Below are 18,455 nucleotides of genomic sequence, written 5' to 3'. Positions count from 1 at the left end.
CTATAACATTTTTTCACTTATTTCTCTCTCTCCTTTCTACTTTCCTCCTCTCTTACTCATTTCTTCTTCGTCTTTCGGATTTCTGCATTCTTTATTATTCCTTTTCTTTCTCTATTCTTCATCCTCTTCTTCCCTCTCAAGTTATCAACTTCAATTCTCTTAAGTCTTATCAGTTTTCAAGAGATTATCCACTTCCTCAACCTAGACTAAACGGTTCTACTGCATGAGCGAGAATAACCGCGAGCGTACGTGGTCGATTTTTTCAACCAGATTAGCGGGGCTGCAAACCATTAAACCAAAGGCGAAAAACGCTCTGTTAATGTCAATACTTGATGCATTTGTGCCAACATTTGCATTCATCCACTCGCGGAAATTCGCGTAATCTTTGAAGGGTTATATTCAATCAGTGGCGAGGCGTGAATGATCGATTGTCGATGTCTCCTCATCAGAAACTACGGAATAGAATCGATTATTAAGGTGTTCTTCGCGAACATCCTGTTTATCGATCCTTTTCCATGGGTTTAAATGGCAAATCAATCGATACATCGCAAAGCACGCCACGCCACTGCATTCAACGATTCTATCGACGAGCTTCTTCGGAGCCCCTGGTTCGTGCGTTGAGCGCTTAACTGTGCCTCACCCGATTACATACCTTGAACTACTGTTACTGCGGGGTCTCAAAAAAGCATATTGTCTCTGCATCGAGGTGACGTCACAGTGTGTGACGTAACGTGGCAACGCGGCCTGAAGGGAGCAATAAAATCACTCCATAAAGAGCGGCGGCGCGTACGTTCATCCGCGGACCTTGGGGCTTTGACGGTCACGGCCGATCAACTGAACTGACCTCCGCCGGTCACCGGTGCAATCGGAAACATGGGTCTTCCTCTCCGGTCACTCGCGTGGTCCGTGACGTCACCCCCCTTTTTCTTCTTCCACCGCATCGAGCGCCTTTATTATCGATGCCCGCCGACGCGCCGACCACGTGGTCTGGCGGGCGATTAATGAACGCGGAAGGTGGCCACGCGACCGAGGAAATGAATGAACGCGCGTGTAGGAAATCCAGTGACCTGCTCACCGGTTCACGCTGCAGTTTCTTCCTCCACCTCCCCTCCTCGCCACGTTTTCCTTTTTTTTAACAGCCGTTTCCTTCCCTCCTGGGCGATTTTCGGCCGCACCTACACTTCATTATGTATCGCCGACGTTAATTATCTGCCGACGGCTCGAATTTCCGCACCCGTATCCGATTCTGACAACCATCGCCTTTGTTACAGAACGATCAATTGACCGCGTTATTCTTGTCTTCGGTGGTTCCAGTGTAAACAAAGGATAATGCGCACGGAGAAAAAAACTTCGTGCATTGGACCCGAAGTTGAGGTCATGTGGATCTCTGAAGTTTTCGGATCTCGCATCCGAAAACTTGAGGTCCAGCTGCCGAAGTTCGGGTCAGACATCTGAGTACTTAGGTACATACAGAAGGGTTCGGGTCACACATCTGAAGTATCCGGTACATACCTAAGTACTTCAGATGCCTGACCGGAACTTCGGCAGTTGGACCTTAAATTTTTTGGATGCATGATATTTTTGACAGAAACACCAGCCTCTTTGCCAGATGTAGAGGACAAATTGAGGATTTGGAACACAGAAATGGAAAGGTACCTATTTGATTTTATCAATTAGTTCATTACAGATGTATCATGAATAAATCACTAATCATCAATTGATTGATATAATTTGAAATGTTGGGACTCGGCTGTCATTAAATACCCGCGAGAATTGAGATATGTTTTGTTGATTGCTACTAAACATACATTCTGTGCAGTCTTAACAATGGTGAGGCATAAAAAAAGAGTTTTTGAGGACACACAAACAAAATGAGTTGAAGAGTTTTAAGAATTTTTGAATTTTGAAGAGAAACAAGTAAAGAATTTTGTAACGAAAACAAGCATCACAATCCCTCTTAAGATACGAGGAACCGCCCTGGATATGTATTATTATAGTTCAAACTCGTTTTTTTTCCTTCTTTGAACTAATTTTAATAATTACCTTTTTGTTGTCCGGGAGGGACGAATCCAAATCCGGAAGCTCCAACTACGACACCGCTAGTTTCGGGTCCGATGGCCATGGCAGAGGGAGGGAAAAGAACTGGTCCTGGAAAAAGAAAACCGTGAAAACTGAGAAAATTTCTATTGATATTATACATTTGTGAAAATAAACGTGTCAATAATCTGCATTTAATGAAAAATCCAGCAATTTTGCGATAAATGTTCATCTAGAGCCAAGGTTCTTTGAAAAAATGTTTGAAATGATCAAAATTTTCTCAGAAGAGTGGTACATACTAGTTAGACAATTTGCTGTTTAAAAATAAAAAAAAATCTCAGTATCGTAATTCAAGGAAGAATAACTGAATATCTGCCTATACATTCAGCAAAATGCCTAATCTGACTATCCACCTACGTAAAATATATTCCCCCACTTTCATAATTGGGCACAGGTATGCGAACAGCGAAGTGCCATTAATGTAACTATTCGAACGCCCAAGACAGCCAAGCTTCGAGGCCTCTTTCTCAATGAAAAGCGGCAAAGGGGCGGGGGAAGAGGGGGCCTATCAACTCCCCGCGGGAACGGACACAATAAGCTCTGTGGACATAGTTATCTCACCAATCATCAAAGTGAAAGTGTTTAAAGTTGGCGAGTCAGACGCCCCCCCCCCCCCCAGCTCGGGGGCAATAATTTTGACATTAAAAAATCCGTGGAAATGGCCGATAAAGCACGGGAGGCCCTGGAAATGGATAATCCCACGCTTGCGCAATCGCGACGCCCCGAATCTTCGAATCCACGACCGATTTTGCGGAGCTTAGTCTGGCCGAGAAAATAATTTAATTACGAGTCGGGAATTCTTTCCGAGAGAGAGGGAGTGAGGGGAGGGGGAGCGTAAGCATGTCTGTCATGGCACAAAGAGGCGTATCGAATCGGTAACTCGGATTTTCATCGATGCCCGGCGTGGCGCCGCGATCACAGATCACCAATCAATCGAGAAATTCAGAGGCAAGGTATCTCGGACATCAGAGCAGTGCAAATAGTGAGGCGCGAAAGATACTCTCAGGGACTCGCGACACTTTCTTATGGGTTGCGGCACTCCGATAGCAGCTAACGGTTGCTGTGTTCAACGATTTGGAGACTGAGAGAGATCGACAAACTAAGGCCTGTTTGTCAAATCGATTTTCCAACATGTTGCTCATCAATCAGCACTGAAAAGTGTTGTTCCTCGAGATTATCCTCCCATGTAAATAAATTTTACAACCTACTTTTTTTATTTTTCTCAAAAGTTTGTAATACAAATTTACGAGGTTTTCAAATTTTGCTTATATTTTCAGTATCTTGGATGTTCGTGATGCATATTAAAAAATTGGAGGCGTTTCCGCTTCACAAAGACTAGACTGAGTTGACGGTAGCGCCTTGATGCAACTATACGTGTCCCACGGATGTGCGTGTTGCATGTTCAAAATTGAAGGCACTTTCACTTTTCTCACCACTTCAGAAATGCATGGGAGTTGTCGTTAGTTGTAGCACCCAAATAACAGAGTACCTATGTAGAGAAACTGAAGTATAGCATCTCAATCCTTTCACTAGAAGAAAGCGTCGCTCTCTGTTTGGCCGAAGAATTTCTGGTATTCCCGGATTTTTTTATTTCTAACTTTTTCAATCATTTCAGATTGATTTGATGAATATTTTTGCCAAGAATTATTTTTTTTCTGTCAGTTTCATTCATCTGGGATGGTGTAACATTGCACACAAGATTTAAAATAAAATATTTTCTCAAAATATTTTTAATAAGATAAGATCCATATATGATACTTAGTATTCTTCCCTTAATAATTAAAATAATATAGTATGCCATCAATGATGCACTGTTCACCCAGATATTTACTTGGTCATGGTCAGTGTGTAGCAAAAAAAGAACTATCCACATTACGCATGAGGCCGCAATAGTGCAAACTAAAACGACTGAATGCTCATTCCAAATTAAAGATAAAGTTTTTTCTCTGCGAACTGTACCTCTACACCTGAGTGAGCACGAAAGCATCATGGGGGCAATTAAAGCGCAGATCCTGACGTAACGGTAATCGAATCAATAAAATACTCTTTAAAATAACTGCGCTCTGCCTCTGAGATAATCACACGGATGTTTATAACCGTTTAATGAAATGATTTTCGGTCCGCGAAACAATTTCTTTCGATCCAAGGCTACATCTTAATCAACATTCTTAATTCTTCCTCTTGCTTGTCTCCGACCTTCACAAGGCTCGAAGTTTTCTAACTGTCCGAAGGTGCAGTCTCTGATTAAACTGGAGATAAATATTACCGGATTCAGTAATTGGACTGTTCATTGCGGAATTCAGGTGCAAGTAAGTTAAACTCGGTATACTGAGGGAATTTTTCTAGAAGGGAAAATTGAGTCATGTAAAAAATGAGGAATTGAAGAATAAGACCTGCAACAAATTGTATTCTGTATTCAAAAGAGTATCTGATGTAGCAGATAATCAGATGATATAGTGTATATAATAATGTTTATTTTATAATTGATGCGCATATTATGATAATTTTATGGGCCGTGGATGCACTCACAGGGGAAAACGAATTATGTGAAAAATTGTCTATCCAGTTTGAATCGTACCAAAAGTTGTACCTTCAGTTGGACTGATTCACGAACTACTATTTCTGATTCATCCATCGAAGCACCAATAGCATAGAGAATCTAATGACATGTATTTCTAAAGAGGCAAACATTTTAGTTCATTTTTTTGCAGTGCAGTTCGAGTTAACTATTAGCTATGTATTTCTTTTTTTCAATGTTAACGACTTCACTTTTTTTCGCGGGAGAATTTTTTTATTTTTTTTTTTATAAATTTATTATCCTGGTCTAAAAATGAACCAAGAATAGTCCGCAGAGTTTATCAGTGAGGAGAAATTAATACAGATGTCAATTTTGATTCCATCCTTGGCTGAAGGCTCAAAAATTTCCCCACGCTCTCATTTACAATCCAAATTACCTTGGAAATTGGGTGTGGCCCTGCCTGTTAAAAATGCTACTGCTCTATCAGAAATATTAAAGTTTTGTAATCCGAGAAACCCATACATTTTTTTAAATACATAGTATTTTCGGAAATTCCCTAGAGTCTTCGTCATTAATTTTTGCAACATATTCTTAAAATTCTTCTTCATTTCTTTGCCTCTTACGGAGTCAAAGTGCGGTGACTTTGACACTCGAGAGCACAAGCAACGGCGATTTTGCAAACTGACAACACTATTTTTCTTCCATTTAAATCCATTAAAAATATCGATTTTAGGCGAGTGCCTCATCAAGAATCAATTGTGTTACATACATTTAAATGGAGGGCAAGACTCAAATTTCTGACCTAATATTCTTGAGAGTATTCAAATTGTTTACAATCGAAAGCTAAAACCTGGATGTTTTGGTCCCCAAGCGAATTTTTTCGCTTTGCTGAAAAATTGACCTTCCACCATCAATTGTCCAAATTTGCCTGAATCTTTCTCATGTGAAATTCATCACGTCCCATTTTATCATTTCGTATGTTTGCATGGTTTGTGTAAATTGGAGCCAGTGTTTGAAACTCACAGGCGCCAACGCGCCAAATGCGCCTAAAAAATCGGCCATGGTGCCTAAAAAATGAAGCCTCTGCGCCAACGTGGCCCCTAAAAATTGCCCCCTAAAAATCCGAATTTTCATATTAGGTGATTATTTGAAATTTTCAGCACTACAAGTAAAAGCCTTTTTTATTCCTCGCGATTTCATCCTTAGTGCTTTTGTCCTCCCTAAGGTACAGCTTCTTATTACTTCTGTTATGAAAACATCTTGCGTCTAACTTTTCACCAAATGCGCCGTAATATATAGGTAAAAAGTCAATTTGGCCCCTAAAAAATCTTCAATGGCGCCTAAAAATCGGGCTTGATGCGCCACGTGGCTCCTAAAACTCAAAGGTGAGTTTCGAACACTGATTGGAGCGATATGAATTTCTACCCTACACATAGAATCCCAGCAGAATCCTGCCGAAACTTTCCTGGACTCGAGACACGAAATTTCAGCTCGTGATATTAGAGCAGCGAGGCGAAAGCGTCATGATCACGTATCATAACATGTTTAAGCCGCACGCGGTTATGGCGGAAAAATCAAAATTGGATTTAGGCCCCGAAAACGGAGCTGGATGTGGCTGTTCACGACGCCCAGAACGGCCTCTACGTGCCGATTGTGCTACACGACCTTTTTTACCAGCAGCCCATCTTCTCCTTAGCCACCCCCTCGTGCTCATCCCCTTCCCGCTGCATCACTCGGCGAAACTTTCATTTATTTTTAAATTAGCACTATTTTATCCTGCCTTTATATTCTCCCACACCCTTGTTTTGTTGCGTGCACCTTTCCTTCTTTCGATGGTAGGGCGCACAGTGGAGGACATCTTAGGGAGAAGTCGGGCATTCAATTTTTGATAGAAACAGCAAATTTTGATGTTTATTCCGTCACATTACACATTTTAAGGGATGTTTTTTGAAGGGAATTTTTCGAAAAAACCAATGGCACCACTTCTAAACTTCTACGTTTCACATTAGTAAATATATAAGCTTTGAAAGTTATTCCAGATCATGTCCGACTGAATCCCTTGACGCACTCTATTGTGCGGGTGTGAAAAGCTTCATTTTAAACTGAACTCCGTAAATCGTTGATGGTCCCACCTTGCACATCCGTTACTCTTTTTCTTTTAAAATATCTCTCGGGCATGTTTTTCTTCGCTATCAGTTTTCCCTCACCAATTTGTGTGTGCACTTTCCCTCCCTCAAAGTGAAAAGATACATTTCTAATCCGGCTCTTGAAAATCTATTCATGGTTCTTCTCTATTAATTGTAAAGAATCAACCATGGATAAACTATGAAATGTAAAATTTCCATCAAAGATATTCGTATAATATTTACGCACTAAATTCACATTTTCATTCTTCCCTTATGGATTTATTTATAATACTATTCGTAGTTATGATGAATTAATGCATTTTCTTAAAGAAGTTGTTGAAGTAAATGATTTACCAAAATTGAAAATAAAATGCACGTTTTTAATGTGAGATGAAAATTCCTTGTATGTCCTACATTTCCAAAGGGGCTTTTTTCTTATTTTTTTCTTCTGCTTTTCTTATTTTTCCTCTTTGTCTCAAATAACGCCATGATAAGAAATCAGCTGATGAGAAACGTACCTCGGTTTTCTCGTGGATCCCTGGACTGAGTCCTGCTCAATTCTTCTCCTCTGAATGATGGTCCTCCGAATGTGTCGAAGAACCCTTGGGCTGTGACTAGACAGATGTATAGGAAGCAGCTAAGGGTGACCTGAGAACAGAGATAAAACACGGTGTCAATGATCGATAAGTGTGACATCCTGAAAAACAATAATAAATGACCACATTAATGGCAGAGACAAACGGACGGGTTTGACGGTCAAAAGTTTCTCCTGGGAGATCCAAAGGTGAAAATTCTTGAAATGCATGGAAAGGACATTTTTCGGGAAAATTTTAAGTGACGAGAGGGAGAGGGTCCGGACCCCCTGATGACCCGTTGACCCTGACCCCTGATGGGCCCTTTTTTGACTGCCATTGGACCAAGTATCTAGGGTGAAATCTTAATAAGTCAAACCTTAACGGGACCTAGAGAAATTTTGACTTAAGTGACTTTCTGTCCAATCCGTTTTACCATTTGACATAAAATATGCTCGGACATTCAAATTAAGTGATCTCAAATAACTTTAAGTAATTTTTTAGGTGACTCAAATTCCTTCAGTAAATTTTCAAAAATCTCTTTACTTGCAGCAATTCATGCAATAATTTCAAATCCACCGATTATGAAGCCCTTACTCCTGTAATCCCTTCATAAATAAAGAAGAGTCATCTTAAACCTTTTTTTGAAAAGTTTCTTTCTGTTAAAATCGATTCTTCCTGTTGATTTTTCACGTCTAAAGTCGAATTTTCGTCTGGTTACCCATACATTTTTCTGCAACTTGAACAGCTTTTCCCCCGCGCCAAGAGTCACGAATTCGTCTGAATCGTATTTTTTACATTATCCCTTATGGGGGTGTCTGGGGGCCGAAATGTTTTTTGACTCAAGCTGTACATAACCTTAAACGGACGCAGTTCGACTCGGCGAGATTTCACCGTACTTCTGGAACCTATTATGAGGTTCATTCGATCGGTTTGTGAGCGAATTCATAGTAAAATTAGCTAGTGCGGATCCAGCATGAGCGTTAGACGGAAGAGCGGGAAATTGCTCGAATCAAATTACTCGCCCGGGGGGGGGGGGGGGGGGAGACGGAGGCGTCAAAAAGAAATGAGGATGACGATCAGTGAGAGTAGACAAACGGTCAGCGCCTGGCCCGCGGTGGCGATGCTGGCTGCTATTGGGGCATTGGTCACGGTTAGTTGGATAATGAGAATGCCCGCGTCCCGAGCTTCAAGCTCACAACCGGTCACCAAACCACTGAACATCTTCCACTGGGCTGTCGGATCAGTCGAAAATTAATACATTAATTTTATGTGTTACCGAAGAAAGCAGTGAGTGCAAAAATGAAATTTTGAAAAAATGGATTCTGTATAGCACTTGAGCAAAAACTTTTTGCAAACAAATCTTCCGTTCCTCGTAAAATTATCAATAATCGTACAAAAGGCTCTCAGAATTCGTTCGAACGATAGAAAAAAGACGACTTACATCTATGACTGTACAAAAAAAGGGTCTTGGCCCTACGTGTGGGGCAAGATAGCAGTGGGGGTGCCTTTTGGTTACGTTTTAAAAATACGACAAACAAATGTTAAGGTCAAAAATTGGTAGAAAAGGGTACCAATTTACTCAAAACAGCAGTAAGTACAGATTTCTCACAGAATAATGTGGATTTACCGCTGTTTTGTCTGGCGATGTCATTTTTTACGCATTTAATGCTTTGTCGTAAATCTTCTTATTTGCGTTTATTATTTTTCCTTTTTATCTTTTTCTTTACGATGTGCTGTTTCACCTAAAGAAGTCAGTTCAATTAAAAAAGTTGAGTAGATTCAATTTCGAAAATGTCGGCTTTATTGCTCTCTCAGCGTTAACACAGTAGAACAGTGAGTCCCCTTAGTCTTCACAATTCCAGGATAGCAGGCTTGTCTACCGCGTGCATAGAGGATCACTTCATTTTCCGGCGAGCGGTTTTCCGCGGCAAAGCGGCAATGGGGTCTCTCATCTCCCTTTTTTCTTGGGGTTATGTCATAATCGTAGCACGCGCACTTTCACTGATTTTGATCCCGGCCCGCTGCCCGGCGCGGCGCGGCGGAGCGGTGAGCCTGGAGCTCATCCTCGTCATGTTGTGCGGGTGGCGATCCGTCGCGTCCACGTCGGCGTCGGCGTCGTCCACGTCGCGTCGTGCTCCGCAACCACACCGGAACTGGTCAAGAACCGGGGCAACCGCCCCGCCCCGCTCGGACATCGACCGCGTAACAGTATAACGTCGGATGAGCGCCAAGGGTCGCATTCAGTCGTTCTTTAAGCACCTCTTTTCCATAGACAGCTCGTTTGGTTTTTGGATTGGAGCAGCTACTTCAGAAACGTTTATGTACCTACATCTGACGTCTATTATATAGTCTATTATAGTATGAGGTCGCCCCACTCAAACTTCTGATACTGAATTTCAAATTTTCGTTTCAGTAATTAAGCTCCTCGGGGAACTAACACTTCAAAAAATTAGGGGTTTAAAATCAGCCTCATTTGCAAAGGATCTTCAATTGATTTTATTTCAAGCAAAGTAAATTATAATCCCTGGTAAAAATTTGCGATAAGAGCAGCGTTTCAAAATACCATAGGAATTCTTATAGCCGGCTAAGAAGGCTACAGAAAATCATATAGCTGGCTGTAGAATGCGGAGAAAATCATACGGCCGGGCTATACGAAGCGATAACAAATTATGCAGCCGGGCTATATTTCCTATCGCCGGGCTTTACACTTTATCGCCTGGCTGCTGCTTTTTCGTCATCGATTATAAAAGGCTATAAGAAATTGTGTAGAAATTCGTGTGCTTTGGAAATCATTAAGTTTGATACGGAACCACCTTAATATTTACAAAACACACATTATATTTTCCTTTCATACAATTTTTTTTTCCATCAATTAAAATGAGAACAATAATGGATGTGCAAACATTTCAACATCATGAGTTGAGTAACGCCGACTCCGCCAGATAAAATATTAGAGCTTAACACAAAGCGGAGCGGCGACGCACTGGCGCCTACAAACCTAACAGGGATACTTCACGCATTGCGCAACGCGTGAAGTATCCCTGTTAGGTTTGTAGGCGCCAATGCGCGTTTCGCGCTGGCTGCCCGCCTGCCGCGCCGCAGCGTGCCAAGTGAATTCAAAAGGCCCAATCTTTAATCTTCAAGGATCACTTTTTGGAAATTTCTGGAGTGAATTGGAATTACTACTAGAATCCAAAACCTCAGTTCTGTGAAACACTGTTCGAACGACAAAAAAATGACTTGAACTAGTGATTCGGATTACGGAGCGAACCAGTCTGACATTCGAATGTGTGGAAAAAAGAGCACCATATAAAGAAAAAAAGATTCCGTTCGAATCACTTCTTTCCTCCGTTAAGCGTGTGCGGTGATGATTAACCGCCTGCTCGGTATCTGGAAAAAAATGTGGAGCTTTGCATTCAAAACGGAAAGCCAATGTGATGAAAAAAAAATAATTATTTCCTCAACAAGGCAGACCTTGAGAGCAGAACATTAACCTACCAGTTTTAACACAATTTGCATATGGAGGTAATGGGCTGGTGGGTCTGAACTGCGGGTTTGAGTGTGTTCTGTTATCTTCTCTAATCTTAATTTTATTTATTTTGGATTACCAATGGTAAAAAAGACCTCAGTTTACGGAGGAATATTTTCCAGAAAAACTTACGTATTCCCTCAAATTCGGTCAAAATTGAGTTTTTAGCAAGACGCTTTTTATAGTACTGCAAAAAATAATTTGCGAGTGGTCTATTTCATTTTTGAGCTAAACAGTGGGTGCAAAATTGCATTTTCATTAAAAATGTTAAGCCCTGGATATAACTGATGAACATTAATAGCATGCGCCTTCAAATATATTTGTTGAGCTGCATATTTTTAAGCATCATAACTACAATATAGTTCAACATTTTCGGGCGTTTTTTTCTGCCATTTTCGAGGAACATTCCTCTATAGTATTGCACCAATATACTTCGATTTGTAGTATTTTAATATTTAGGTACCTTATTGTCTCGTCTAATGAGCAGCTATCAAAGTTTATTTTTCCTCTCGTTATATAGTTTTTTGGGGGGGAGGGGAGGGGGGAGATTAATATGAAGTTGTGTTGCTCTGAAGCGTCCTGGTTTTTAACATATTTTTAGAATTAAACCAGATTCAATCGTTTTTTTTCACTAACATTGAAGGATTATAAATTTCATATTACTTTAGCGTGCGTTACTAAACTTTCAAAATGATTTTTTTACTGTGAAAGCCGCAATTTTACAATTTACACACTAATAAATCTGTTAGAATGCCATAACAACGAAGTCTCAGGACGGAGAAAGCGTGGTACTGAGTCAATGTGAGTATGATCGACAAATGTCCAGTCCACATGATGTCAGAATTAGGTGCCATTTGGCCAAGGTCAGTATCGGGGCCTGGAACTAGATCAACGTCGCGACTCGTATATTGGTCGATTTACCCGCGACAATGCGAGACTGCAACTGCTGTCGCTTGTTTCGATAATGTTTCTGCAACGCTGAGGTAAAAAGCTCGTAAATCCCTATGTAGATATGCGATTTTTTTCTAAGCACGGCAGTTTTGAACTCTGCTCGATGCTTTCATTTGGACTACATTTTGCGATTAGGAACTACAATTTCTAGCCCATCCATAAAAACACTTTTGTGCACAGGGAAACCAACGGTACATACGTCGTTTCTAAACAGAGCCAGATATTTTAGTTCCAAATTGCAAAATGCAGTCCAAATTTTGTTTCAATTTGCATACCAGGGTCTCACAAGGGACAGAGAAAATTTTATAGGGATAGGGAAATTAAATTTTCTCATGAAACGAATTTTTCTCAGCTATTCCCTAAACAAAGTAAAAGGAGGGGGCTTAGAGAGTGTCTCTCGGGTACTTTACAAAAGGATAGGGGTAGGAGTCGAAAATTCGGTCAAAACGTCTTGCGTTGCTTGAACGGTCCTTAATGATGAAAGAAAAATTAAATGGAAATTTGCTCCAAATTCGTCAGGATCTATCTCCTCTAGAACATAAATTCCTCGACAGCAATTAATCATGTGACTTTGGATTCGACGGTTAAACAAATACCCAATTGAACGTTAATGCGACTGCGAATTCCGAATTCCGACTCGAATATGCTAAACGGTAATGGCTCGAAGGTTACCCCGATACTAATCGAATGACTGCAACTAATTCCACGCCATAAGGAAAATAAACGAAACGAGTTTTCGGAGGTTCGGAGACAGTTTACGCTTTGCATGAATGAACAGCTTTAAATAGGTAAACACCCGCGAATGTAGGTCAAGTTCGCTGACGCGCACTTCACAGGATACTTTCTTTTAAACTCTTGCTAACCATTCCATTTTCATTTTGCGGGGAATGCGCTCATTTTGATGCAGATGCTGGAAAAATGTTTCGTCTATGTAACTAAATTCTAATGTGTACTGATTCTAAATCTAAAACTATAATCTAAATTCTATCAGTTTTACGTACAAAGCTTTTCACTCTTATAAATCATCATTAATACTTCTTCATTCAGACGAGCTGCTCATAAAAATAAAATCAATTTTAGGTACATAAGACCGGTCAACAAATCAAAATTTTAAGATTTTTTTTGAGGGGAGACGGGTGAAAAAACTTTAATGTTACATATCCTCCAGGACTAAAGAATTGTCAGGTAGGTATAACATAGAGAGAAAGTAATTACTTGAAGGAACGCTGAAAGTGTTCACAAAATCACAAATGCTGCTGGCTTCCCTTATCGCAATCTTAACAGAAGACACACATCTTCAAATGGATAACTGTTGCCGCATGGAGAATGTTTTGTGGCGTACCTCGAAAATTGAAGGAACAATAGCAGTGACCGAAGCCTTAATATGTACACGCTTCTTGTTTCTTCCGGTTCATTTAAATTTTCATTCAAAAAAACGCTACTAATCAATTAGAATCCCAAAGTGTTTCACCGTTGTGTTTCACTTCAATTTTCGCGGTCCAGATGCGCAGCCAGGTGCCCAGAGACTAAGGAGAACTACGCTGCCATATTTCCAATGCAAAAATACGAATTGTAGGAAAACTTGTGGATATATTTATTCGAATTTTCCAAGGCATTTGATTCGCAATTTGAACTTAAGTATCTGAAAATTTTAAGGTCAAGTGATCATAACCATTTCCAAAAATAGATTTTTTATCGGAAAAAACTATGGAACGTTCAAATGTTCATACGGCGTTCTTCCCTAGCACTGCGGCTCGGCTGACAACATCGTGGAGTACTTATCGATCAATGAAAACGGCACATTTCTTTCGACACGCGCGCGAAATACGAAATGTTGGTGTGTTCCATTGAGCAACGGCGGAGCTTCGAGTAGGGGGGAATAAAATAAAAAATTAATTGATTATTTCAAAAGAGCTAATCCGAGTACGTGATCGGAGGAGATCGGACTCGGGCTGGCCTCCGTGACGTCGACGCGGGCCTGTCACAATGGGCCCTCGTTCGGGGCCCCGGGGGCCGGGGGCCCAGCGCAGTCCGGCTCAAAGTTGTCTTTTATTCGGCCGCATCTGGAGCACAATTCGCGGGAGTTTACACAATTTACGCCCCTGACCTGAAGCCGGCACATCGGCTCATCCGTCGGTGACACAATTGGACCGAGTTAAGCACTTTTTTCGTTTACTTCGAAAACGACGTATTTGCCTCTGATGCACCTGTGCAAATAGGTGCTTTATTTGTACTTGGTTCCTAAACTGGGACCAATTGTCGTACGGCGCCTCGGGCCCGGTAGCTGAGTCTCGTCTTCGCGACAACCGTGGTCTATTGATGATGGCCACCGAGCTTTTGAAGTCTACCTCCCTTCCAACGGAGATCATCATCGAACAAAACTCATACACTCACTGTTTTAAGGATCCTTAGCCTAGACTCTGGTTAGACGATCAAATGGACGGATTTCAGTCTAACTACATTTTACATCGCCTCAATTTCTCAAGTTTCCTAATTTTAGTGTTAAAGAACTACAGATTATAACATCTTTATTAAGCCCTCTGGCAATTTTCCCTAAATTATGTAGATATACCCACAAAGTTTCAAGTCGGAATGTTGCTTGGTTTTTTTTGTTTAGAATCTAGAACTTCAAAGAACATGAAGCAACGTCTGTTATAGTTACACTTATTGGACATAATTTTGCAATTGGGAACTACAATTTCTGGCTCATCCGTAAAACACTATGTGTGTAGGAAAATTAACGGGATATACGCTGTTTCTTAACCGAGCCAGACATCGTAGTTCCTAATTTCAAAATGTAGTCCAATTCTGGTAAAACTCTTCCAATTACCTAGTTTTTCTACTGATGGACGCGGAATTAAGCAGATTTAGCCTAACCACAACGGACCTTGAATAATTTCCTCTTATATTTTATTTTCCTGGAGGACACTGAGCAACTCTGTGTCTTGAAATTTTGTGAGTTCATTCTTGCCGATGGATGGAAAATTGGCAAAAAGTTTCAAGGCTTATTGTTAATTAGACTTTTGTCACAAAAATAAAACATTACACTGAAAAAAAATTCTCGGCGTTTTTACCAAGGTCCGTTTTACCTTCTACCTTTTACCGGTTTACCTTTACCATCTCACTTTTTTCACCAATTATTGGTAATTTTACCAAGACAGACTGGTAAACTTACCTAAAAACCGGTAGTTTTACTGTTTTTTTTCAGGTAAGAATACCACTTTAATTGGTAATCAATTCCCGGTAACTTTGGAATTTCATCTCGGTAATTCTACCATAGTCGATAAAAAATATTGGCGTTTTTACCAAGGTCCAGTAAAATTACCGAGAAAGTTCAATAATTTTACCGAGATTTCTCGGTAAAATTACCAATTCCATAAATGGTAATTTTACCAAGACAAAACTGGGATCAAATAGAACCCTGATTTCTTGGTAATTTTACCCTTTTCTTAGTAAATACACTGAGATTTTTTTTTCAGTGTAGAGGAAATTAGGCAACTCGAGATGCAGCTAGGCTGATTCAAAATAGTGAATGAAATCACACATCTTAAAAGATAATACTTTTCCACACACTTAATCAGTGGCGAGGGCGTGCATGAAAATACGTCACCCACACTGATGAAGTCATTATGGATCTCAGTGACATTCGCCCTTCGGGAGCAATTTCAATGTCCTCCAATTTCCGTTACTCGAACGGAGCCCAGCTCGCAATGCCATCCCGTTGCACAAGAATATGACAATTTCAGAGCACTCGGGTGGGTGGTGCCTCGGAGGATTATGTAAACGAAAACCTCATAAACTTGAGCCCATGGAGAGGTGGTGGCACGGACACATTTGCATGTTGTTTTGCCACATTTCACGTTTTAGTGCATTTCCCAGGATGCAGTCGGCTGTTTCGTTGCGCAACGCACAGTTATTTTGTTGCGAGCATCTCTCTTGAAGGAGATTGCCCGCACTGAGCATCCTATCCCGTCGAGCGTATGCTTTTCATGTTGCCACATTGAGAAAAATGTCTTGTTTGATTCAAAAAAAATTATTTTTAAACACATCGACCGTGAATAACCCCTAAAGCACGTAACTCCTTAGTGGTGTTTAAAAATCTCTGCTCCTGTTTTATTTGTTTGAAAGAGAAAAAATCAACATCACTCCTGCAGTCTCCTAAGAATTGGAAGTTTTTAAAAATGATCGTTTAGTATTTCTCCATTTTAAAAACAATGTATGTAAAAAAAGGAAGTCTGCAACGTCGCAAACCGAGATACGTGGTTAAACAGTTTCACCTTAGACATGCCGCGACAGGAATTTCTTGTTCCAACAACAGTATAAACAGTGGGTTCGAAGAGTACTTACACAATTGCTAAGAGACGATCGGTCACTTTGAAGATATTTCCGATTGATTCAATTATAATTCCTGTCGCGGCATATTTAGCAGGGACATTTTCCTCATATAGTATGACAATAATGTCTTTCTTTGCCATGACGCAAACTTAGGTAGGTCTGTCTTGTATGACGAGGCTGTAAATGTGCATGAAAGTTCGATTCGGCAAAGCCGCATGTTCTATCCCGTTGTTAACATCAAAGAACTAGGTTTCAAACATGCTTTTTCGGAAACATTCGATCACGACCGCCTCACACTTTAACCTTTGCACCCTGTTTCAAAAAAGTGTTTACTGACTCTATTTCACCGAACTGTGCCCTATAGATTATAGATCGATGAGAAATTTTTTTTATAAAATAACAGGATCAGCTTCAGACTGGAAAATTGCATTTGTTGATAAGGTCTCAGAGCTTTAATCGATGAAAAAGTTACGTTTTGGAACATGTTTTCGTCCTAAAAAATTGTAACAATTCCTCATCATGTTCACAGTGATGTAATATAACAGAATATTCCCTTTACATACGTTTTCCTTGTTTAAAATGTTTTAAGAAACCATTTGGTACTCTTAAAATGAGTTCATCGTGAAGGGAACTTAGAGACGGATTAAAACCCAAGAATAATCTAAATCATCGCATCGTATTGATGAAATAAAATTTCTCTGCCGTTATTAACAATTTGGGAATGTTCAAAAAAGTTGGAACTATAAAATACGAAGTATTTTTAACAAATTATTAGTCAGCATTTTCGTCGTATTCGATATATTATTCTACCAAGAGGAGATATTTTATGTGGGACTTTACGGAATGGAAGGATTCTTGCAGCAGATAAGAGTGCCTAAATTCCAAATTGGCAGGAGGAACTTATTAATGAGTAATCTGGTTGACATTTTTACCGTTTACCGACACGTAACGTCAATATACCGAGACGATGAGCTTACATTTTTTATGACGGAAGAAAAAATGTAGCTTCGGGATCCTCACGTTTCTTCCAATACGACGTTTTAGACCCTAGTCAATTTCGCTGGAGATAATGGTCTCTCTTAACGTATGCTCGTGAAACAGAACCGTCAAACACGAAAACTATCGTCAGAGAAAGCTACAGCTATAGCGGCGAAGAAAAATTATACTCATCAATTACTTTCAATTTCGCTAAATTTTTGGGGACCGTAAAAATTAGCAGACAAAATACATTGGAAAGATTCTGAGATGGGCTGGGAGTAACTTTCGTTTCCGTATGGTGATTGATTGTGCTAAGTGCATGTTCGTTGCTTCCGAGTGAATTCCACCCGGGTTCGTCCACAGAGCCGCGTAGTACCCGCTAACAAATCGTCGCTTGGCTGACATAAGGGCGTAACTACACATTGAGATGAACACGGAAAAACATTGAATTGTATAGAGGACAGGGTTCATTGCTGAGTATGTAGTTACGCTCTTATGTCAGGTAGGCAACGAAATATCGAAATCCGGAATATCGATGCCAAACAGTTTAAAACGATTCTGATGAACAACTTCTTGAACGAAGTTCATAAACCTGAACACAGCATTTCGAAGATCAGCCGGGGAATGGGAGACTCATAACTCAAAAAAATCATGATGGCTGATTAATATTGCTACGAAGCATCTTAAAGAATAGAAATGGAGTAAATTAAAATTTCGTAGATATTTTTTTAACGGTAAAAATGTTTATGCTCTTAATTTATCCCTATCTTTCTCTAACCGTGGATCCTCAACGTTTATATTATAGCCTTCGTTAAGAGAATTTTAACTTTCGGAGAATGTAGCAATCATTCTGGTATCAAGTACTGTGCGATTCGGTTAACGAATTCTGATTTTCTTTCTTTAAATTATCTGATTTGTCTCGTCCCACGTGAATCTTCGGACTCGTGGAGATAGCAAAGACTATTGAAAATTTTTTAAAACGCTCGTGAAAGAAAAAAACTTCGAGAAATTGTTAACATCTATGATTAAGAGAATATTTTTTGGGTATATTTTTAGTTAAAAGTTACGAGAGGAAACATTTAAATGAAAATGAGTTGAAAATTCTTAAAATATCTCACGCATTGTTTCATGCTTAAAAGCTATGAAAAAAGTGTTAGAAATATTTTTCTGTAAAAAAAAGGTAATTTTTGTCATTATTAAAGTACTTGTTTACGTAATTTACAAAAATAACCAAAAGGGTTTCCATGAATAATTATTTAAACCCTTTTTTTGATTCTTTGACAAATGCTCTTTAGAGTTTCTTGCCATTAGGGTAGGCCTCCACAACTCTAAGTCTTCCTAGTTTT

General features: G+C 39.9%; 1 protein-coding gene across 3 annotated transcripts in view; it reads right to left on the bottom strand.

Annotated features, from left to right (window-relative positions):
* Positions 1-18,455, bottom strand: part of LOC109040367 (uncharacterized) — a 57,110-nt gene that overhangs the window by 10,218 nt on the left and 28,437 nt on the right. For all 3 annotated transcript variants that reach the window (XM_019056302.2, XM_072296814.1, XM_019056293.2), the window contains exons 2-3: positions 7,260-7,389; positions 2,044-2,148 (exon numbers count right to left, since the gene is read on the bottom strand). In XM_019056302.2, coding sequence (XP_018911847.1) covers positions 2,044-2,148; positions 7,260-7,389 — 235 coding nt within the window. The remainder of the gene's footprint in view (positions 1-2,043; positions 2,149-7,259; positions 7,390-18,455) is intronic.

The sequence above is a fragment of the Bemisia tabaci genome, chromosome 1 (assembly GCF_918797505.1).
Source record: "Bemisia tabaci chromosome 1, PGI_BMITA_v3".
NCBI classification, from domain to species: Eukaryota; Metazoa; Arthropoda; class Insecta; order Hemiptera; family Aleyrodidae; genus Bemisia; species Bemisia tabaci.
Note: the sequence above shows the minus strand (reverse complement) of the source record. Positions and strands in the feature narration are given on the sequence as shown.